Source organism: Nicotiana attenuata, unplaced genomic scaffold (genome assembly GCF_001879085.1).
Source record: "Nicotiana attenuata strain UT unplaced genomic scaffold, NIATTr2, whole genome shotgun sequence".
In the NCBI taxonomy this organism is placed as follows: domain Eukaryota; kingdom Viridiplantae; phylum Streptophyta; class Magnoliopsida; order Solanales; family Solanaceae; genus Nicotiana; species Nicotiana attenuata.
This window is the reverse complement of record NW_017671152.1, coordinates 251,103-275,915: the sequence shown is the minus strand read 5'-3', so window position 1 is coordinate 275,915 and position 24,813 is coordinate 251,103. Positions and strand designations below refer to the sequence as shown.

The window sequence follows — 24,813 nt, the reverse complement described above, 5'->3', positions numbered from 1 at the left end:
TTACGGGGTGTGCCCGGGTCATCTCACTCCTTCCCTGTCAAATTGTTGGCAATGTTCATCAAGTACGCGGAATTGGCCCATAGGGAGGTCACGCTGCAGCATGTGCTTAGTCTCTACGCTCCCCAGAGAGTCCGTGGCACCATGATTCAGGCGTGCCCTCGTGGGTCGAGGGGCCTGGTCATGAGATTGGATGACGAGGTCGACCCTCGCCCTTTCGAGCACTTCTTTTATATCAGGACCAGGCATCTGGTGGCGGATGCTACTGGGTTCCCAGAGGCTTGGAACCATGCACGTAAGTTTTTTAGTGGTTGAATTCCTTTTCTTCCCCTCTTCATGATTTGTGATCATGAGCGTTAACTCGTATCGTTTTTTGTAGCCGACAGGTCGCCGCCGGCCCCATTGCCTTGGATACGTGAGTGGGTCGAGGTCGTACTCCCCCATACGGTGGGGATACGCACATGGGCGTCTTTCTGGGAGAGGCACGGCCGTAGGCCTGTGGCAGGTAAAAAATTGATTTCTTCTTCTGTTCCGCTTTGTTTCAACTCTATTCATCAACTTTGTTTTCCTGTGATCAGGGAGGGCACGCCGCGTTAGGGCCCCTCAGTTGGCCTTCCGTTGGCCTGGTGCAATTGCTCGCTTACTGCAGCGCCGGTGTCGCGCTTAATACCGAGGGCGGCATCAGTTGAATCTTCAGCGGTTCCTTCTCCAGCACGGACCCTACTTCAGGACGAGGGGCCATCGGGGGTTGTGCGCCCTAGGGCGGAATCGTCATCAGATGGGGAGGAGGAGAGGCCGTTGATAAGGCGTAGGGTCGTGTTCACGCCGGCTCCTCCCTGTCGGGTAATTAATTTGGGATCCCCCCCTGGCGGATGCGGAGAGGAGTGCGGCTGCGGCGCCTGCCCTTGAGGCGGACAAACAATCGGGGGGTTGCCCCGGTTGGCTTAGGTCGTGATGATACCGTCGCTTCGGCGACTCAATTGGTGGTTCCAGACGTTGAGACGGGAGGTAGTTCCTCAACGGCTGCTAATGTGGGTGAGGCAAGCGCTCCTACGGTGGCTATTGCGGGTGGTTCTACCTCGTCGGTAGCGGAAGGAGGAGGGGATGATGTAGGAGATGAGTATGAGTCCGAATCCGACTTGGACCCCGACGACGTCCCTATGTTCCGGGAAGGCTTCACCAATTCAGCGGTGCGCACAGAGGGGCGATCTCGCTTCATCGAGGTTCCCACGGAGTTGAACTTATTGCTCCAAGGGGAAAGCTTGGTGCCGCAGTTCGAGCTGCTATGCTCGGAGGCCGAGAATGCGTCGTTGAGGGCGTTACGGATATCGGACTGATGAATGAAGTGGCCGTTATGGGCTTGAGGGTATGTACTATTACGTCGGTTCGCTTCTTCTTTGCCTTAGTTTGTTCTTTATCTTAATCATTGTCTTTGCTTTGCAGTCTTATTTGTTGGAGGTGAAGAGCATCCGTCGAGCCAAAGTCTGCTCGGGGATATTTTTGCGGGCGCTGGAGAAGTATCACCGCTACCGGATCAGTGCCGAGAGTTGCGCGTGCGCTTGAGGAATGATCCCTGTAGCCGGGCCTTGGTCGAGGAACTGGCAAGGCGGGAGCTTCAGATGCAGCAAACACTTGGCAGAACGAGTGCTCTCGAGGAGCAGCTCCGCCGGAAGGATGAGGAGCTCGAGGCGGTAAAGAGAGCCGCAGCTGAGTGTGAGCGCCAGGGCCAGGCTAAGGCGGCGGAGGCTGCTGCGGCATGGGGCGGGAAAGTGACTGCATTTGAGGGTGAAGTCGCGGTATTGAAGCTTCAGGTGAGGGATGCCTCGTCGAGGGCTGGGGCGTTAACGAAAGCTATCCGCGTGCACGAGTCCCAACGGGCGTTGGAGAGGGCTACAGCGGCCTTTAGAGAAGCGAGTCTCGAGGAGCGGATCGGTGTCTTTGAGCAGGACGCCCAAGTCATGGCGGACAGGATCACGGCCTTAGAAGAAGAGAATCAGCGCCTACGGGACCAAGCCGCTTCTTCTAGCCAGGCTCGCAAACTTTGGGTCTTTGCCGAGGCCCAACATGATGTATATAAGAATTTATGGGAGGCCGGTATCGTGACCGAAGCTGCTTTCGAGGGAGCGCGTCAAAAGGCTAGTGAGGCCCGTACCGACTGTGGTTTTGACGCGGCGACGCCAGAGGCTGACGCTGGTGCAGATGGTGGCGCGGATGGCGCCGAGTAAAAAGATATGCATTTTTTCTTGTTTTTCTTTTCTCTTTCCTTGTATTGATCGGCCTTGGCCGGGTGTAAGCGGGGAAGACCCGTAATTAACTTTGTAGATAAATGAGATCTCCTTTCCGTTATTTGCCTTGTGTCTATTTTGTATCTCCTCTTTTTCCCCCTTAGATTTTTCTTTGCATGCGCTCGAAGGGGTGATTTGCCTTCGAGTTCGAATCTGGTTGGCATGTTAGTTTTTAATTGTTGACGACTCTTCTTCTTCGACTCGGGGTGAGCGAGTCGGAGCCGTTGCTTGGCGATAGCGGCATTTAGCCTTAGTCCCAGTTCGGGCGCGATCGAACTGTAGGCCGTGATGACAGAAACGCGGCCTTGTAGTTTGACGATAGCGGCACTTAGCCTTAGTCCCAGTTCGGGCGCGGTCGAACTGTCGGCCGTTATGAGAGAAACGCGGCCTTGTAGTTTGACGATAGCGGAACTTAGCCTTAGTCCCAGTTCGGGCACGGTCGAACTGTCGGCCGTTATGACAGAAACGCGGCCTTGTAGTTTGACCGGGGCCGGACTTTACGTGTCCCCAATCTTAGTTTGAGTTGGGAGTACTTACTTGAATGGCGATGGTGCCTATCCTGCGCTTCAATTCGTTGGAGGTCGTGATTTTGCTTTCACAGATGAAGGCGTTTGGCCTGAATCTCGGTTCAACTGTGGTTGAACTTTCTAAAGTTGAGGACGAAGGCGTCCATCCTTGTAGTTCGAGCGAAGTCGAGCTCGTTGGATTTAATGGCGAAGGCACATAGCTTGAGTCTTGGTTCAACCGTGGTTGAACTTATTGGTGAAGGCGGGTAGCCTGAGTCCCGGTTCAACCGTAGTTGAACATTTTTGGTGAAGGCGCATAGCCTGTCCCGGTTCAACCGTAGTCGAACTTTTTTGGTGAAGGCGCATAGCCTGTGTCCCGGTTCAACCGTAGTTGAACTTGTTGGTGAAGGCGCATAGCCTGTCTTGGTTTAACCGTAGTTGAACTTTTTGGTGAAGGCGCATAGCCTGTCTTGGTTCAACCGTAGTTGAACTGTTTGGTGAAGGCGCACAGCCTGTCTTGGTTCAACCGTAGTTGAACTAATTGGCGAAGGCGGGTAGCCTGAGTCCTGGTTCAACCGTAGTTGAACTTTTTTGGTGAAGGCGCATAGCCTGTCTTGGTTCAACCGTAGTTGAACTGTTTGGTGAAGGCGCATAGCCTGTCTTGGTTCAACCGTAGTTGAACTTTTTGGCGAAGGCGCATAGCCTGTCTTGGTTCAACCGTAGTTGAACTTTTTGGTGAAGGCGCATAGCCTGAGTCCCGGTTCGACCGTGGTTGAACTTGTTTGGTGAAGGCGCATAGCCTGTCTTGGTTCAACCGTAGTTGAACTTTTTGGTGAAGGCGCATAGCCTGTCTTGGTTCAACCGTAGTTGACCTTGTTGGCGAAGGCGCATAGCCTGTCTTGGTTCAACCGTAGTTGAACTGTTTGGTGAAGGCGCATAGCCTGTCTTGGTTCAACCATCGTTGAACTTTTTGGCGAAGGCGGGTAGCCTGAGTCCCGGTTCAACCGTAGTTGAACTTTTTTGGTGAAGGCGCATAGCCTGAGTCCCGGTTCAACCGTAGTTGAACTGTTTGGTGAAGGCGTTTAGGCTGTCTTGGTTCAACCGTAGTTGAACTAATTGGCGAAGGCGGGTATCCTGAGTCCTGGTTCAACCGTAGTTGAACTTTTTTGGTGAAGGCGCATAGCCTGAGTCCTGGTTCAACCGTAGTTGAACTGTTTGGTGAAGGCGCATAGCCGAAGTCCCGGTTCAACCGTAGTTGAACTTTTTTGGTGAAGGCGCATAGCCTGAGTCCCGGTTCAACCGTAGTTGAACTTTTTTGGTGAAGGCGCATAGCCTGTCTTGGTTCAACCGTAGTTGAACTTGTTGGCGAAGGCGCATAGCCTGAGTCCCGGTTCAACCGTAGTTGAATTGTTTTGGTGAAGGCGCATAGCCTGAGTCCCGGTTCCACCGTAGTTGAACTTTTTTGGTGAAGGCGCATAGCCTATCTTGGTTCAACCGTAGTTGAACTTTTTGGTGAAGGCGCATAGCCTATCTTGGTTCAACCGTAGTTGACCTTGTTGGCGAAGGCGCATAGCCTGTCTTGGTTCAACCGTAGTTGAACTGTTTGATGAAGGCGCATAGCCTGTCTTGGTTCAACCGTAGTTGAACTTTTTGGCGAAGGCGGGTAGCCTGAGTCCCGGTTCAACTGTAGTTGAACTTTTTTGGTGAACGCGCATAGCCTGAGTCCCGGTTCAATCGTAGTTGAACCTGTTGGTGAAGGCGCATAGCCCGAGTCCCGGTTCAACCGTAGTTGAACTTTTTTGGTGAAGGCGCATAGCCTGAGTCCCGGTTCAACCGTAGTTGAACTTTTTTGGTGAAGGCGCATAGCCTGTCTTGGTTCAACCATAGTTGAACTTGTTGGTGAAGGCGCATAGCCTGTCTTGGTTCAACCGTAGTTGAACTGTTTGGTGAAGCCGTTTAGCCTGTCTTGGTTCAACCGTAGTTGAACTAATTGGCGAAGGCGGGTATCTTGAGTCCCGGTTCAACCGTAGTTGAACTTTTTTGGTGAAGGCGCATAGCTTGTCTTGGTTCAACCGTAGTTGAACTTTTTTGGTGAAGGCACATAGCCTGTCTTAGTTCAACCGTAGTTGAACTTTTTTTGGTGAAGGCGGGTAGCCTGAGTCCCGGTTCAACCGTAGTTGAACTTTTTTGGTGAAGGCGCATAGCCTGAGTCCCGGTTCAACCGTAGTTGAACCTGTTGGTGAAGGCGCATAGCCTGTCTTGGTTCAACCGTAGTTGAACTTTTTTGGTTCGTGGGTTTTTGGGAGCTGAAGCTCGGTTTTGATTCGAGATCTTGAGCAGCTTAATCGTTATCTTCCCAACCGGGGTATGTAGGCTGTCTCGAAGCGATTCTTGATTTGAGATTCCTCCGTGCTGGTTTCCGGCTGGAGCCCTTATCAGGGATGTGGGAGATCTCTTACGAAGATTCTCCCCAAAAGAGAGGGGGGATGGTTTCTTCTTCTTGTTTGCACCATCCGATAGATGAGAGACAGAGGAACTGGATCTCGATTCGAGATCTTCGAGTTCCATCGGCCTGATATGCCGCTTTGGCTTGTTTATCCGGGGCTGCTTCTTTTTGTTTGTACCATCCGATAGATGAGAGACAGAGGAACTGGATCTCGATTCGAGATCTTCGAGTTCCATCGGCCTGATATGCCGCTTTGGTTTGTTCAAGCGGGGTTGTTCTTCCTTTTTCGGCGTTTCTTTCCTTTTGGTCCATGGAAGAACTACGCGATTTTGCTATGAAATCCCTACAGACGGCGCCAAATTGTTTGGTCAAAAGTTATCATGTGCTTTATGAGTGCAAAACAATACAAATAAGTTACGGGAAAATCATAGCAAATCGTAATAATCCATCAGACTAAGCGAAGAACATGAAAATAAGTACTCAAGGTTAGGGGAAGAAATCTTAACAGCTTTTATTGATAATATTGGTTTGGTCTGCCTCTCCATGAAGAGGTTCAGAGCCTTACAATGGTGTTTTCTCTTCCCATAAGATGGGTATATTTTTCTCTTCTCTCTCTCTTTTTTCAATAGTGGTGAAGAAGCAGCCCCATTTCTAGGGCTTCCACTCTTAGTATTTATAGATGTGAGCTTCGTGAGTTGGCAATAAATGGCCGTGGCCACGCTGAGGTTCCGTCCCCATAGGAGAATGACTGGGTCGTGCCTTCGTAGATTAAATCGAACAAGAGTCGAATCCTGTTATGAATAAGAGGCCATACCACTTATTAATTATGGATTAGCTCAATACGAGATTAACTCCGTTAATTACCGTGAGATCGGATTCTGACCCATACAGTCCTAAAGTTCGAAAATTGTGTCATGAAGTTTGACTCTTATGTCTTGAATTTTAAAATAGTAGTTCAGAAATTCAGGACATCATGTCCTAAAGTTCGAAAATTGTGGCCTGAAGTTCAAAGCTTATGTCCTGAATTTTAAATTAGTTCAGAAATTCAGGACAATTCAGGACACTTAGTCCTGAATTTCAAATTAGCAGCTCAAAATTCAGGACACTAAATCCTGAATTTCCAAATTTAGGATACTTAGTCCTGAAGTTTGGATGAATTGGCTAATTGGCTGATCTTTAAATATATTGTAAACTGTGGATATATTAAATAGCGAGCTCAAAAGTGGATATATTTTAGTTTGGTTTTTTTTCCAATACTAAACCAAATCAAACCAAATTTAGTCAGATTTTTTTCTCGGTTTGACTCGAATTATCGATTTAGTGTGATTTGTCGGTTTCCTTTCTACATCCCTGATAGCAGCCATAGAATGGCTATTTGTGTAATTTTCCCCTCAAAATATGTTGGTCCCTCTTTTAATGTTGGATTAGTTACCTCCATTAGCAAAGGTTGATACCTTATTTATTTTAAATAAATACCCTTTTAAAAAATTATATTCCATAGCTACCTTTTAATTTTTTATTGCCAAATATCTATTTATGGTTACCTCCTACCCTTAAGCCATAAAATAAGCTTTGTATTATTTTTCTCTCTCATATCCCCTCAAATTTCTCCTATCCCCTACCCCATATCTATTCTCCCTCTCTCTCTCTATACTTCCCGATGTCTTCTCCTCCGCCGGACGCTGGAGCAATTGCCACCGTCATCGTTTCGACCGTGGCCGTTATTCATTGATACCGCCGCCCTCAGCCTCCCAATCTCATTCACAGTCGAATTTCAATCTCGCTGAAGAAGGAGAGGAAGTCGTGAAATTTCTCTCTCAGGTCTAATGTTCTTATTTGCTAAAAGAGTACACAAAGTCGACACAGCCAAACAAAAGACAGTGAAATTGTCGCCATTTACAGACAATTGCTCTTGAAAAAGCAATGGAAGAAGGAAAGATTTTGACATATATTTTCTCGCTGTAATGGAACTCGTATTTTCTGTTAATATATTTCAATGTATCTCGCTGTATTTCATTGTATTCATTGTCTTTTTTTCATTGTATTTCAATGTATCTCGTTGTATTCTATGTATTTCATTGTATTCATTGTCTTTTTTTCATTGTATTTCAATGTATCCCGTTGTATTCTATGTATTTCATTGTATTCAATGTCTCGCTATATTCCATGAATGTATTCATATATTTTTTTAATTAATATAATTTATGTATTCAGATGTATTATACAATTTCTCTGAAAATTGCTATATTTTTGGGTGTTTTTCGGTTGAGAATCTTTTTTATAACTGAAAATACAAAATTTATATGTTATAATTGAGTTTGTTGAGTTATATTAGGAGTCTATTATGTTAATTGATTCACTTTCCGTTTAAAAACGGTGTAATCCCATGTTTCACGCCGTGAATACAGTCGAATACAGTCGAATACAATAATCTGTTCAGCTGTAATCCCATATTTCACGCCATGAATACAGTCGAATACACTCGAATACAAAAATCTGTCTAACTGTAATCCCCTGTTTCACGCCTAGAAATGCTACTGTATTCATGAATACAGTAGCTTAAATACATCGAATACACTCTAAAAATTCTAAAAACATAGATATAGGAAGTAATATAGTAAATGGTAGCTACAACTAGTTAATAACCACTAAAACGTAATGGTTTTTAAAAGTTTTTCTTTAATGTTTGGCCATTTTATTTTAGATATACTCTTGAAAGTCCATTAAAAGTTGGACCAATAAATGACACATGCTTTTGTCAAAAAGGTACCCGCATGAGCCTGTGACGGGGCTCACTTTAATTCTTTATCCTAAAGCTTATGGACCACCTTCCTTGACTAGTCTTGCGAGTTCAAGTATTTAGGAATTTTTATAGAAATAGCTGCCGGTTTCACTATTTATTATTTAGCCGATATATAAAATTATACACTTATTATATAATATTATGCATATTATATATTTACCGATTATTTTTAGTTTAAACGGTCAAAGGATAGCTATTTAGATTAATTCTTCAAGTATGTATTTTTTTTTACCTTCCTATACCATATATGAAACCTTATTACCCTCAATGTTTAAGGTTTGTGTTAATTACATTTCAGTATACCAAATTACCATTTATATACCATAATTCAAATTAGGGATATAATTAAGGGTGCATTTATATTAGGCGCTATAATTAAGGGTGCAATTATTTTCTGACCCTTCAGCCGTAACTTAAAAAAGCTATGAATTTCTTTCTTTGCTTTTTCTTCCTATTTGTCATGTCCGGCTAATGCAAATCACAGCAAATGAAACAAATTACCTAATTTTGCTTGCTTTCGCTGAGATTCAAATGTTGGTATTCGAAGTTTTTGTGTAATTTATTTTTTATAATGATGGTAAGTTACACCTTTGAATGAGAATGACTTCATCACAGGTCTGTGCATTCTATAGTATTGTCTTCTACATCCAAGAACTGCACTCAGATCTATAGTTAATTTTCATAAACAAAACATACTTCCTTTTGTAGATAAATTGTAGAAAAATTAGAAAAATTGTAGATAAATTGTAGACTGTTTTTTGCAGAAGATTTTGTAGAAGCTTTAGTCGTTTTGGATTTGTGAAAACAGAAAACAATGCATCTACAATCAGAATACAAATAATCTACAATTTATCTACAAGATATCTACAAACTGGATACATTGAATTTTAATATCCCAATTCCCATTTCAATTATAGCATTATTGGCATTTTCGACATAATTGTAGAAGATTTGTAGAAGTTTTAGTCTTCCCAATCTACAATTTATCTACAATTCTACAATTTATCTACAATTTCTAGAAATATGTCTTCTTCTTCTTCTTCTTCGAGTTTCAATCTGAAATTCAGTCAAAATCACGTCTAATCTTCACCAAAACCCCTCAAAATTGAGATATAAACTCCAAATCATATTCCCGATTATTTTCAACAACACCCAATCCAAACAAATAATAATTTTTGAAAAACCAAATTTGAATTCAAAGCTTTCAAGCTTTTTAATGGCTATCAATGGTGGAAAATATATGGAAGAACGGATGAAGATGAAGATGAAGAACAGAAATCTCCTTTCCGTTTCAAAATTACGCAGCTTCGAGATCTCATTTCCGTTTAAAATTTTGAATTTAATGTGGAATAAATCAATCCCAGATTCTGTGGCTGATTTTTCGCGCGCTAAAAATGGCAGATTCTGCCTAAATAACGAATGGCATATAAATTGTAGATAAACTGTGGACTGGGCGGGTAATATACATACTATGCACATATTTGGTAATAAGGTTTCATATATGGTATAGTTAGGAAAAAAATCCTTTTCTTTTACATATAAGAGAAAGTTATAGCCAATACAAGTCGGGCTTCTAGCTTATAATATCTGGCCCAACTCCTTTATTCTTATCAGTTTTAGCCTAATTTTTGTCTGTGTATATTAGTGTTTTAAAAGATTTACTTGGGCGCCAGGGCGGATCACTATCAAAACGTCTTGAGCCTTACGTGTGAGGCTTAGTTTTATGTGGCTTACGTGCCAAGCGCTCGACTGTGTGCCCGAAACACGTCTAATGCTCAACGTGTGAGGCTTGCCTAGCAGTTCCTTACGCAAATCATACGTCGAATTTCCTAATTAGCACTATTAACCCTTAAAATTCTTTAAAAACTAAATTTTTAAAGTTCTATTTCATCTATAGAAAGAATTATGAAGATTGAGAATAACCCAAATGAATGAGTTATATTAGTGCATATTTACTAATTGAGAATATTTCTTATGAGTAGACAGCCAGAATTTACATTTTCACTTATTATAGTCTTCAGATCTTAGTTCTATGTCTCTCAAAATTATAAAGTTTTTATTATTTTTCTATTTGAAAGCAATTTTATAATAAGAAATAATATTTTAAAGTACAATATTGGTGAAGTTTATTACTCTGTTATTATTAACTTTTAGAGAGATAAAAATTCGATAATATTTTTTCAAAATTATAAATTTTTAATTTTTTGATACATAAGAAGTTAAATTTAATTTTTATCTCATATTAACTTTTACATTATTCCATTATTTATATTTATAAAAAAGATGTTAGATATTTTATTTTTTAAATTTAATTTTATCTCATATTAACTTTTACATTACTCCATAATTTATATTTATAAAAAAGATGTTAGATCTTAGACACAACATTGCTACTAGTTGACTTCGACAGAAATCCTATCAGAGTAGCCTAATGCTGCACTGTGGGCCGGGACCGGACCAGGACCACAGGCCAAACGGGCCTATTGGGCCGGTCTTAGTGGGCCGGTCCCAAATGGTACTCCAAGCGCGTAGCGGGCCGGTCTTGCACATTTAGCCCACGAGCCCGGGACCGCTAAGCCTGGGACCGGCAGGCAGGCCTGGGCCGGTTCAACCGGGTCTAACGGGCCTCAACGGCTATAATTTAAAAAAAAAAAATTTAAAAAAAATTACCGACGGTCAGATTTTAAAATCTAGCTGTTGGCCATCAAAAAAGAGCCGTTTGGGACTTTAAAAAATAGCCATTTGGCTCCCAAACTTTATATAATTACACTTTTTCCCAATTCTCAACTATAAATACCCCCTCATTCTTTCATTTTTACTCACAAATTCATCAATCTCTCTCAATCTATATCTAATTATCTTCTATAATTGCTTATTTTATTCTTGCAATTTCGTAAAAATTGTGAAGTTGGTGAATTGAAGTATTCAAGTCTTCAACGATTTTCAATTTTCAAGAAGTTGTTCGGCAATTCGGTAAACTCGTTCCAACTCTTAAGTTTTAAGAATATATTTTTGTGTGTTTTAGTTTGCATATTAATTTTTAAGGCTAATTAATATGGCATTTTATTTGAAAAAAATATTTGGTGGTAAGGAAAAATCTAAAATTGGTGAAAGTAGTCGCCAACCTACTACCCTTCCCCCGGCTCCCCAACCCAGACCTGTTACCCGTCCTCCTGCACCTATTATTCTTGATAGTGATAACCCTTTTTTTCAATTTTCAGATAGTGAATTTTGCCATAATGTTGCACCAGGTCAACAATTAAATGATGAAGTTATGAATGCTCTTTATCCTAATGAAACTATTTTTGAAAATGATGATGAAAATGATGATGTAGATGAAGCCCAACCGGATTTAGATGATACACCTACTAGTCCTGTTAATAACCCAACTGATGCCCCGCCCGACCGACCTATAGAAACCCCTACTTTTAATAGACAACCTTCTAAACGCCCCGAAACATCACTTGTTCGGAATTTTTTTACTCAATTAAGAGAACAAAATAAGGCTAAGTGTAAAACTTGTGGGAGTTTGCTGGCGCATAAATTTACTGGAGACCGTAGCGGTACGGGTAGTTTGGCTAGGCACAAAAACACACCCTAGAGATAAAGCTACATTTTTACAAATGAAAGCGCAGTTAGAGGGGACAAGTGTAGATACTACGGTTAACCCTAGTACAGGTTCAAATATAGTTCAACCAGGAATTAACACTTTGACCTGTGGTATTTTATATTACAATCCAAATAAAGATCGTGAAGAATTAGCAAAGATGGTTACCGTTATGTGCTTACCCTATAGTTTTCCTTCTAACCCTAGCTTTCTGCATTATATTAGAAAAGTTTTTAATCCTACTTATAAAGGTTGGGCTCGCGCAACCGTAAAGAGCGATATTTATAAATATAAACATGAATATGAACAATATTTGTGGTATTTATTTACTCATATAAATTGTCGGATTGCTATTACTACTGATATTGGTAGAAGTAATAATGACTGTGATTATCTAACTGTTACAAGTCATTGGAAAAATGAGGAGTGGATAATGCAAAAACGCATTATTGCTTATAGAATAATTAATTCACGTCACACAAGTAAGTTTATTGCTAACACTGTTGCAGATATTTGTAGATATTTTTGCATTAGAGATAAAATAATGGCAATTTCTATGGATAATGCTTCTAGTAACACTAATGCTATAGGCATACTTACAACAACACTAAATCCTGCATTTAGTAATGATATATTTAAATTTTTCAAAAGGAGGGCCCCAATGACCGTTGTCAACGGTCATATTGCACAAATAACCTATTTTTTTTTATTTTTTTTCTTTTTTCAATTTACAAAACTAACCTTCTCTAAAACTATAAATACCCCCCCCCCCCCTCTTCTTCATTTCTTCACTCAATACTCATTTCTCAATCTAAATTTCTCTCATTCTCTCAATCTCCAATTTTCAAGACTTCAAGTCTCAATCTCAAATCTCAAGTTAAATCATGCCTCGTTCGGAAAGAGTGCGCTCATTTGTCTGGCAACACTTTGAGGTGCTAGAAGAAAATGAAGAAGGTCAAATATTAAAGTGCAAGAACTGTGGTGGAGTCTTAAATTTTCGTTCAGGGTCTGGCACAGGCAGTTTAAGGAGGCATATAAAGTATTGTCTTGAGCGTCATCCGGAAATTCGTATTTAAGATTTTTCGACAATTTGTGTTATTTTAAAATTATTAGACGTATTTATGCTTAATGTTTTACTTTGTTATTAATTTATTATGCATGATAATTTAATTTTACTATTGTTTTGTTATTTTACTTTTTAAATGCAAACTTTAATATATAATTATATATACATACTATACATATTATATATACTATATATAAATATATTATACTATATAGCCATGTATAAGCAATTTATATTAGTATATACATATATGGTTTACAAGAAATTGCCTTAAATAATAAAAAATTAAAAAAAATAGCCCGGAAAGAAAAAGCCCGTTAGGCCCGTGGGCCCGGCTCATTTAGCCCGGGACCATGTGGTCTTAGGCCCGTCGTGGGCCGGTTCCACCCGTTGAGCCCGTGAAGCCCGGGACCGTTAGGCCCGGGACCGCCAAAGACCAGCCCGTCTGAGCCCGGGACCGTTTGGCCCGGCCTGTTTGGCCCATTTAGGCCCGGGCCCGGTCCAGAATACAGCATTAGACTAGCCTCAGAAAGGGACGAAGTAAGGAAAGACTCAACTATCTCCGAACCTACAACCCTAATACTCGACCTCCGATCACAGCTTTCTATCAAGGGCCATGTCCTCGGAAATCTGAAGCCTCGCCATGTCCTATCTGAACACCTCTCCCCAATGCTTCTTAGGCCGTCCTCTACCTCTTCTGGTGCCCTCCAAAACCAGCCGCTCACACCTCCTTAACGGAGCATCTGGGCTTCTCCTTTGTACGTGTCCGAACCATCTGAGCCTTGCTTCCCGCATCTTGTCATCACTGGGAGCCGCGCCCACCTTCTCCCAAATATCTTCATTACTAATTTTATCTATCCTAGAGAAAATACACATATTTTTTCATTTTTTTTGTTTCTAAGTGAAAGATGGACTTTGAAAAATCAATATACAAAAAGACATATAGGCCTAGTGGAATTATTTATATCTGAACTTTTGAGGAATAGATCAGATCTAATACTATTGTACATTTGTACTGAACAGAGCGCCCATATTATAATGAAAAGGATAATGTTACAATGCAGACAAATATATCCTTGGTTAAGGTTGCAGTGTCGGCAGTAGCAGACATGTGACTTCAATTAGATTCCTATGGATCATCTTAGACAGAGTTATGATTTAAAGATTATAATTAAAATGTATTACGAAAAAGTTACTTTTATTAAAAAGCTACTTGAATGTTAAGAATTAGTGTCTATATATTGATTGATAGTGTAAAAAAAAAAAACTTATAATCGGGTCATCTAAAAAATAATTATAAATATTTGTCCATAATTAGCGAGACTAGCAACCTGAAAAATAAGGCAAACACCATGTAACAATTGCATGTTAAATATATTAATGGTGTAAAATAATTTGTACTATTAGTGCATATAAGTTAAATTACTTTTATGAGTTATTGACAACATAAAAAATTTAACTATCAAATTAAATTAACCTAAAATAATAGGTATTAACTCTATAGATCAAGCCTGATATAGTAACCTAAAAAATATATTATTAACCAACTATAGCTAGTTAAGTTTCACTGATAGCGTAAAAACCCGTTATAATATCAACACATATAATTTAAGCTCTTTTTTTTTTTTTTTTTACCTCAACTCACTCATTGATTCTTCTAACACTGGTCTATCGAACCTTACAATCTTCTTTATAATATCGAACGTATAATTTGACTTATATTCACTGATAATTTTTACAACATTAGTATATTTAATATGTTATTGGTACATGGTGTCTGCCTTATTTTTCAGGTTTCTAATCTCGCTAATTATAGTCGCTAATTATGGACAAATATCTATAATTATCTTTTAAATGACCCAATTAAAAAAAATATACTGTCAACACATAAACACTAACTTTTAACACATTTCAAGTAGCTTTTTTTAATAAAGGTAACTTTTTCGTAATACATTTTAAAACCTCATAAACTTAAAATCATAACTCTGCCTAGGATGATTTATCCAAAAACATCATTCTGGTCATGAATAGATTACTCAGGTTCATGGGCGTATCTAGGCCTAGGGATATGGGTTTACGTGAACCCATACTCCTCTCCCTAAATCATATATTTAAATATATGTGCGTGCACCAATGCTCAAAGACTCCTATAGTGCAATAATTATTAGATACACCTCTATGAGTAAAATTGGCAGTTCAAATTTCACTTCGGACGGTCTTATTTTCGGTACGGAGCATCAATATATACGTGATAATCACTAAAAATTTAAAAAGAATGTAATTTTGAACCTATAATTTAAAAAATGTAGTGAGTTCAAGATAAGAGACTAAAGTTAAACATGTGATTCTAGCTCCACCTCTCCACAATAGTGCACTCATCCTCTTGAAATCCTGGATCCGCCTCTGTTCAGGTTCGGGTCCATAAGGCATAGACCTTAAACATTACTCCTATAAATTTAGGCAGCATAACACTTACTTCTCTCACAAATTTTGAACTTCCTCTTTCTCCTCAAGTCCCTAGTGTTTCCACAATGTATAACCAAAGAAGAAAATCTTCACTTCTTCTTACTCTCTTAGCCATTATCTTGCTCATATTCTTCTCTCTCCCAAAATCATTACAAACTCAAAATATTCAATTGGAAATAGCCCATTCTCATTGCCAAGACACACTTTACCCACAACTTTGTATTTCCACTCTCTCATTAATCCCAAATCTTCACCAAAAAACAATCCCAGAAATCATTTCTTCTACTGTCAATGCCACAATAGATGAAGTCAAAGCCTCTACTGAAAATTGCACTAACATACTTCACAAAATGTCCAAATTGGACCCTATTGAGAAAAGAGCTTTAGATGATTGTATTGAACTTTTGGGTGATAGTACTATTTTTGAGCTTAATACTACTCTTTATGATCTTTCTACCAAAAATCATAATTCCCCTTATAAACATTACAATGATTTACAAACACTACTTAGTGCTGCAATGACAAATCAAGATACTTGTCTTAATGGATTTGATGATAGTAAACACAATTTGAGACATTATATTGAGCATAATTTGCATACTATAGAACAACATGTGAGTAACTCTCTTGCCATGCTCAAGAAGTTGAAGCCAGAGTCGGCTCCAGGGTAAGGCCATTAAAGCTATTTTTTCACGCCTCGAATTAAATGCCCCAAAAATATTCTTTCTGTTTCATTTTATATGATACGTTTTCTATTTTAAGTAACTCTTTAACTTTAAACATCTCAGCTTGCTTTTTATTACATGCTATAGCCATAGAAATGTCGTTCAGGGCCACAAGAGAGTATAATTATATAAAATATTGGCATATAAAGAATATTGTTATATAAATTACTTCATAGTTATGAGAAATATAATTCTGCAAATTAAGTAAGTAGTTTTTGTTATTTTAGGAGTTGGTTGAAGTTATTCGGATGAGTGAATAAATTATCTCCCTTTTAATAAATTTAAATCTCTATCATTAATTAGCAGATTTATCTCCCTTTTCAACAATAATATCGATAAACCTAGTGAAATCTTACAAGTGGGGTTTGAAGAGCGTAATGTATATGCAGACCTTATCCCTACCTTATAAAGATAGAGAGACTGTTTCCGATAGGCCCTCGGCTCAAGAACAATGAAATGATTTATCTCCCTTTTCAATTATGATTTTCCCTCCTCATGTATACATTTTTTTTAATTTCAATTTTCAGTCTCAACTCAATTTTCTTGACCTTGTTATACTTCTACTCTTTGTCTTCTTTTGATCCATATATCATAAAGCAAGTCCTTTAATTTTGTCTTATTAGTATATAAATTTTACAAAATTAAATTTAAACTTTCTTATTATGATTATTTGGTTTTAGGTCAACAATTTCGTCATCATCAAATTCCAACGAAGTGTTTCCCGAATACGGAGCTATGAAAAATGGATACCCAAAATGGATGAAAAAAAAGGATAGAGCCCTTTTACAAGCTCCAATAAACCAAATTAAATTCGATTTGGTGGTGGCTAAAGATGGTAGTGGAAATTTTGGTACAATTAACGAAGCGTTAAGTGCAGCTCCAAATTCAAGTAGTACAAGATTTGTGATTTATATTAAGGCTGGAACTTATTCTGAGTACATTGATGTTGAAAGGAAGAAAAGTATGATAATGTTCGTCGGAGATGGGATCGGAAAAACGCAGATAAAGGGTAATCGGAACGTCGTCGACGGGTGGACTACTTTCCGATCAGCCACCGTCGGTAAGTTATTCAAATTTTCATTTTTTATTTCTCTGTCTTATACTACTTGTATTATTAGCAATAAATTTAACTTGTACAGTCAAACCTCTCTATAATAGTCTCATTTGTTCCGAATATTTTTGGATATTATATATTATAACAAAATATAATATTTGGTTCCGAAAAAACTTTGCTTTTATAGTGAAATGATGTTATATAAGGATGCCGTTATAGAAAGGTTTGGCTATATATATCGATAGTGTATAATTATGCTTTTACATTAGTCATTAGAAAGATACATAAATATATAATAACTCATATTAAGTGAGGGTAATCATATGGGAACATAAAATCGTATATTAAGTTGTACTTGTAATATAAATAAAATTTATTGCATCCAAAGTGTCCGTGAATTTGAATTATTCTAACTATAGATAATAACTCATATTAAGTGAGATCAGTCATCTGAGAAAGTAAAACCTTATAACTTATTATAATATGTTAAATTGTACTCGTAATACAAATAAAATATATTACTACATTGTAAGTGTTTGAGTTTTTTCTTTTTCGATTTTTCACCTGGTATTGGTATTGGGCCCCGACTAATTCGAATTCGCGCTAGAAATCTATATTGGGGAATAAAGTACTCTCTAACAAAAGCGGCTTCATACTCAAGACTCGAACCCGATATTCTAGTTAAAGGATGAAGGATTACTTACTACTTCACGACTACCCTTATCGGCAAGTGTTCTTGAGTTAAATCCGGCCTTAATAGGTCATATCCATAATCGAAAAATGTTGAAAAGGCAAAGTCATCATATTTGCATATATAATTTGCTTCTAAGTTGCATATAATTCTGATAATATATGTATACTACAGAATTTTTAACTATATATATAGTGTATAGTACATATTATAAACCGTCGTATTAGTTACTTATTCTTAAAGATATCATATTAAATGGGGTTAATAACATAGAAAATAAAACATTTAGCATAATATAATATGTTAAATTACACTGACAATTTAATATATTTTTATATGATCAGTGTACATGATAAGGCTATTCATGGTGCGAAGAGAGAGATAATAATTCTTTGGACCAGGCACGTTATATTTAGTGCCATGTGTATTTGAAATTTAATTCAATGATTCAGACCTTCATTTATCTCATATTAATTCGTAAAATAATTATTTAATCATGAAGTCATCTACACTATAATAGTTTGAATTATTCTAATAATCTGAATAATTCAGCAGATTGGAGTCTAAATTATCCTGTCGGTGGGAAAAGGCGAATTGCTAGAAACGGTATATTGATTGATAAAGATTAATGTATTTTTAAAATTAATATATTACTCCCTTCGGTCCAAAATAAGTAATTTTTTGGCCTTTTTTTTGCGGTCCAAAATAAGTAATTTTTTTCAGATTTCAAGAATGAATTAATTATTTTTTTCCTACATTACCCTTGGAGTAGATAGTGTTGGAGTATGTGTTAGGAGTATTTATGTGAAGAGATAGCAAATGTTAATATGGTCAACTTTATTACTAATTAATGCTAAAAGGTGAATTTCTTAATCTGTGTGAAAACAGCTAAAGATCACTTATTTTGGACCGGAGAGAGTAGTGTTTTCAAGCAATTAAGAAATTGTCGTTGGTACGTGGACCATTCATTCATTCGTTCCCATCAAACCATAATGTAGTTGTGGGGTTTGACATATCTATAAAACTCCGGGGCTTAGATTGTGTAATAAAACGAGTAACGAGACTTACGAATTTTTTCCTAGCGAAAGTGGATCGTCTGTAGCAATTACGACATGAATTACTAATCGTCAGAAATCCTTACGTGGTGGATGGATCCCCTGTTTTCACAGCCTAAAACTCTCTTGTTTAATGCAGAGAACTACTAACTCGAGCCACCCCATTTTTTGATTATTCGTCAGTCTCCAAACACCCATAATGGTATTTAGATAGACTGCACTTAGGATTGAGATGACTATAGTATAAAGACCTATATAATGCATCAAGGTTGGTCGGGATGGATAGTATACCTTACTTTTAGAAGAATTAATCCAAATAGTCGTTTATCTAATCAGTTAAACTAAAAATAGTAGGCAGATATATGATATATATAGTTCATGTATCATATATATGTATATAGGTGTGTATAATTAATGTATAATCTATGTATACCATTCAAAAAAGGTAAACAATAAAACTAATGTACTGTATAATGTTTGGATATGAAATGACGCATTAGTCAATTATTTAATTTTCATGGTCCCTTGCTCCAACTATATCCAGAAAAAGGCCCCAGAACAACCACCTCGACATTAATTTAGTTCTATTTTATACAGGTAAAATCACTAATTAAGAGGCCTTTTAAATGGCCATCACTTTTCCATGCAAGTCAACTTCAATTAGATTAATTTGATTATTTTATTTTACAAAAGTATATGTTATGGCCCATGACTGATGTCTGCTGAGGTTGATTCCTCCATTAATTATTGCTAAAGGAAAATCCGAATTTATTCCTAAAAAATTCTACAGAATTTTAAACCTGTCTCTACGAATCCAAAAGAAAAACTACACAACAGTACGTAGTAATTAATTAAGGTTGCTTAGATCTAGATACCAACTAATGAGAAGTAAGTATGATCTTTCAAATGTGCACAAAAAAAAAACACATTATCTATTTTATTTTATATGATCACACTATTGTTATTTTGGGAGTCAAAGAGGGGTTTTTTTTGATTTTTTTTTTTTTACCATGACCTTAAGGGGTCGTTTGATTTGAGACCAGTTATGCTGCGATTAATTATGTTAGAATTAGTTAGTACTTATGCTGAGATTAATTATCATTGTATTATTTCTTATTGATTGATTGTTATGTTGCATTAATTTGAAATTGTCAATTTTACTTATTTATCCTGGGATTACTATTCCATCATCTGGCAAGTATAAGTTATCTCAGTACTATTTTTAATCTTGGGATAACTTATCCCATAATTAGTAACCAAACAAGGGATAAGACAATATTAATTTTTTATCCCAAAATTATTTTTGCTTATTCATCATATCAAATAACCCCTTACGGTATTAAATATTTTGAATAATCAATGTCGTCGTATCAAATAAAAGTACTCCCTCCGGTCCAAAATAAGTGATTTTTTGGCCTTTTTTTGTGGTCCAAAATAAGTAATTTTTTCAGATTTCAAGAATGAATTAATTATTTTTTCCTACATTGCCCTTGGAGTAAATAGTGTTGGAGTATGTGTTAGGAGTGTTTATGTGAAGATATAGTAAAGGTTAATACGGTCAATTTCATTGCTAATTAATGCTAAAAGGTGAATTTCTTAATCTGTGCGAAAACAACTAAAAAATCACTTATTTTAGACCGGAGGGAATATATGTTGTACAAGTCAAACTCAAAAAGTAATAAGTACTGAATATCATATTCCAATTTCCATCGATCTATGCAACAATTATATCTTTGATTTTCTCGTTTATAAATGATTACCTATAATTATTACTATAAATAAAATTACACTATCTATGCTAAAAAGATTAATGGTATCTCAAAAAGGAATGTCCATCATTGATTTAAGAAGTGAAATATTATTTTTGCAACTACTTATTATTTAGTAAATTCTTTAATTTTATATTTAATAGAGCAAAACCAACCATTAGCTAGACGTTGAAGCATGTGACTATGTATAGAATATTTTGGTAAACTCAAAATTATATAGATCTTCTAACTCCCTTTCTATTTTCTCCTCCTCTTCCTAAGCAAAGTTTTCTCTTAAAATCTGTTGTTTCTATTCCTAGTTTATCCAATGAGAACTTGTTGAATCCTTCACAATACACTTTTACTTATGAAATATCATTAATAACAGTGTTTTTGACACACCTCAGGTCACGAACATTTTCAAGAATTATCAATGTTGTTTTAATCTGTTATAGAAGACAAATATCTTATTCTCTAGGTTATTGATATCGAATTCTTACGAACGATTATTTGTAGTTATCATTTATTTTACGTGACAAATTTTATACCGACTATTCTAAAATTTAACCTCTTTTTTTTTTTTTTTTTTTTTTCACTGCAGCCGTGGTGGGAAATGGATTCATAGCAAGGGGCATAACATTTGAAAATTTTGCTGGACCAAGCAAGCACCAAGCAGTGGCGCTAAGGAGTGGCTCTGATCTTTCGGCATTTTACCAATGCAGCTTTGTTGCATATCAAGACACTCTCTACGTACATTCCCTTCGGCAATTCTATCGCGAATGCGACATCTATGGAACTGTGGACTTCATTTTTGGTAATGTTAAATTATTTGCCTATCTCATCTAAAAGTTAAAAATAATTAAAGTAGAGACGAATCCAGAATTTGAATTTGAAAGTTTATGGGTTTCTATCGTAACTTCGCATTAATACAGTAACAACTGCGTTCATAGTAAAATATTTATAGATAAAAAAAGTGGATTTCTTATATATATTAAAAAGTGAATTTTCTAATATATATAAAAGATACTGAACTCACGTAAACCCATATATAACACAAGGTAGCCACTCTAAAAGGCTGTTATTTAAGAGTTAGCTAGTGCATCCTGAATAAGTACCGGTTAATTTTTAAATAGTATCCGTGAGAATGGTTATCTGTTAACTTGCCCCATATATAACATGTTAGATCCGCTAGTGAGTTTAAGAGACAACGCACTTTTCTTTAGAGTGTATTTAATTAGATAAATTTTCTAAGTTGGTCAAACAAGCTTTTAAGTGTTTTTTGGTTTATTTATACATTTAACAAATGCTAAAAGTGTTTACAAGTCAAGATCAGCCAAAAATTATAAGTTGATCACCTCGTACTCATTTATAGTCATTTTTTTAACATAAAAGGTCTACATCAATTTTTTTTGTCAAATACATCAATGACTTATTATTAACTAGTTTCATTACTTCTGTCTAAATATGTGACTATTTATTACGTGTCAGCTACTTTTAATTAGCTAACTCTAACGAACTCTTACTTAATTATATCTTCAACAGGTAATGCGGCTGTTGTTTTCCAGAATTGCAACTTATATGCTCGTAAACCAAACCCGAACCAGAAAAACATTTTCACAGCACAAGGAAGAGAGGATCCAAATCAAAATACTGGGATTTCAATCTTGAATTGTAAAGTGGCAGCTGCTTCAGATTTAGTTCCTGTACTATCATCCTTCAAAAATTACCTTGGACGTCCATGGAAACAATATTCAAGAACAGTTTTTCTACTATCAAATATTGGCAGTTTAATTGATCCTGCTGGCTGGTTAGAATGGGATGGTAATTTTGCATTGAATACACTTTATTATGGAGAGTATTTGAACAAAGGACCAGGTTCAAATACTAATGCTAGAGTAAAATGGCCTGGTTATAGAGTTATTAATAGTTCAGCTGAAGCAAGTCAATTCACTGTTGGGAATTTCATTCAGGGAAGTCAATGGTTACCGGCTACCGGTTTCCCATTTTTCCTCAGTTTAACTTCCTCGTCCTGAATACAGAGGCGGATCTAGGACGCATTTTTAAGCCAGTGATGCAAAGTGGCAATATAAGTTCGGTCATAGCATAAATAAATATAATTTAAGATTTGTAATTTAGAACGAAGGACGGTGGTGGATGACTGTTGTCAACCTGTGGGTTGTCACGTATCCTGTAGACAACAATCGCAGCAGTCACCAGCCTGCCTAGTCCATTGCTTGTATCTCTTCAGGTCCTATGATTTTTCTAAGCATCTTAAGGATGCTATTAGTTTGTTTTACTATTGAAAATATTAAGTTCCTTTTGTAAGAAATTTGATGTCTAGTCTTCGTTTCTTGAGGAATTAAGTTAATGTTACTTGTGTTATTATTCACGAGAATAAGGGTTGAAATACATTGCAATATAACAGAGGTTATTAATTAATTAATGCTAATCTGTTTGTGTTATTTACTGCTAAATGTTGAAGCTTTGGCGTTTGTTTACACGACTTCGACATCTTTAAATTAAACATTTTGAATTGTTTTCACATTTACCTTGAATGTGTGATATATCACTGTGATGGGATATTAAAGGGCAGCCGGGTGCACTAAGCTCCCGCTATGCCCGGAGTCCGGGGAAGGCCTGGACTACAAGAGTTTATTATGCGCAGTCTTTATTAGTATCTGTATTCGAAAATATAATTTCTGCAAAATAAAATGAAACCAGAAACCAAAGACAGAAATAAAATGAAATGATAACGTTCCGAACCCAACAGAAAACTGTGTTTCCTTAATGAATTTAATCCCTTCATTGTTGCCAAGGTTGTTGGATTAATTCCTCCCATGATAGAACGGAACAACTATTCTGTAATACCGGCATAGAAATTACAGAACATCGCCGAACTCAACAAATGACAGTAAACCACACTGATGCTTACGTTTTTGCTTTTGGAAAACAAATTCAAAAAAAGCAGAAGAGAGAGGGGAGAGTATGTGTCACACCCCTTTTCTACCCCCCAAGATATATTTGTTATGGATTGTGGGTTAAAGAGTTTTTTCAATTAAAGCGACAATTTTGAAATAGGGATTATTTTTGTTATTCAGAGTCGCCACTTGGAATTGATTTTTGGTGTTCCAAGTCACCTTTTATTTGAATACCTAGTCAAAAGAAGGTTTGACTCTTTTATTATTGGTCTGCCAAAACAAAGTTCGGATAAGAAATTCTGTTGACCGGGGAGAAGGTGTAAGGCATTCCCCGAGTCCCGTGGTTCTAGCACGGTCGCTTTATTGACTTAAACTTGGCTTGAATTAATTTTGAACAAATTGATATTTATATGCTTTTTGTATTTTTACCTAGCCGCTTTTATAACCGGATTATTAAAAAATTTAAGAAAATTTTGAATAATAAGATGTCATAACCATACTACGCACGCGAATGCGTGATCGAGATGAAATTTATTAATTTTATCATAATAGTGCTATGCAAGCGTGTGACGACCCGGCCGGTCGTCTTAAGAATTAACGCCCCGATCCCCTATTAACTGCTTTCCCCAAGTCTATTTATGCTAATTTGAATTGCCGGGATGTTCGATTTTGAGTTTCGGAGAGTTTTGAGACACTTAGTCCCTAAATGAGAGGTTAAGTGTTGGAAAGTTTGCCCGTAGTCGGAACAGTGTGAAGACGGCCTCGGAATGGAAATTCGATGGTTCTGTTAGCTCCGTTAGGTGATTTCGGGGTTGGGAGCGTGATCGGAATGTGTTTCGGAGGTCCATAGCTGATTTAGGCTTGAAATGCCGAAGTTTGAATTTTTGAAGTTTCCGGTCCGATAGTGAGATTTTGATCCGAGGGTCAGAATGGAATTCCGAAAGTTGCAGTAGCTCCGTCATGTCATTTGGGATGTGTGTGTAAAATTTCAGGTCATTCGGACGAGGTTTGGCTAGGTTTTTGATCGAAAGCGTGTTTTGATAGAATTTGAAGTTCTTAGGCTTAAATCATTGGTTAATTCGAGTTTCCGACGTTGTTTTAGGTGGTTTAAGGGTTGGTACAAGTTTGAATGATGTTATGGTATATGTCCGTAGGTTTGGTTGAGGTCCCGGAGGCCTCGGGTGTGTTTCGGGTGCTCAACGGAGCATTTTGGAGTTGTGCAAAGTTGCAGAAAATCCTTCAGCAGTTGCAGGTCCAATTCCTTCTTCGCGTTCGCGTCCTCCTCCACGCGTTCGCGTAGTGTAATCTGGGAGGAGGACAAATTTCTTCATTGCGTTCGCGTTCAGTGACCCGCGTTCGCGAAGCCCTGTAGTTTCCTCCTTCGCGTTTGCAGCCTATCCATCGCGTTCGCATAGTCCAATTTGGCCCTGGGGGGGGGAGGGGAGG

The 24,813-nt window shown here is 37.6% G+C and overlaps 2 protein-coding genes across 2 annotated transcripts in view; one reads left to right on the top strand and one right to left on the bottom strand.

The window, feature by feature from the left end:
* Positions 1-6,938, bottom strand: part of LOC109206279 — a 19,143-nt gene extending 12,205 nt beyond the window's left edge. The window contains exon 1 of the mRNA XM_019369090.1: positions 6,889-6,938. Coding sequence (XP_019224635.1) covers positions 6,889-6,938 — 50 coding nt within the window. The remainder of the gene's footprint in view (positions 1-6,888) is intronic.
* Positions 6,939-15,181: 8,243 nt separating this feature from the next.
* On the top strand, positions 15,182-22,888 carry LOC109206287 (pectinesterase-like). The gene is made up of 4 exons (XM_019369099.1): positions 15,182-15,843; positions 16,582-16,961; positions 21,051-21,263; positions 21,992-22,888. Exons 1-4 carry the CDS (start codon positions 15,242-15,244, stop codon positions 22,480-22,482), a joined length of 1,686 nt encoding a protein of 561 aa, XP_019224644.1. The 5' UTR covers positions 15,182-15,241; the 3' UTR covers positions 22,483-22,888.
* The last annotated feature ends 1,925 nt before the right edge of the window (positions 22,889-24,813 follow it).

Excerpts from the sequence above, each read along its gene's own strand:
- LOC109206287 (XM_019369099.1), top strand. The coding sequence starts at position 15,242 with ATGTATAACCAAAGAAGAAAATCTTCACTTCTTCTTACTCTCTTAGCC. Across the intron at positions 15,844-16,581 it reads AAGCCAGAGTCGGCTCCAGG|GTCAACAATTTCGTCATCAT; the intron begins GTAAGGCCATTA and ends ATTTGGTTTTAG. Across the intron at positions 21,264-21,991 it reads AACTGTGGACTTCATTTTTG|GTAATGCGGCTGTTGTTTTC; the intron begins GTAATGTTAAAT and ends TATCTTCAACAG.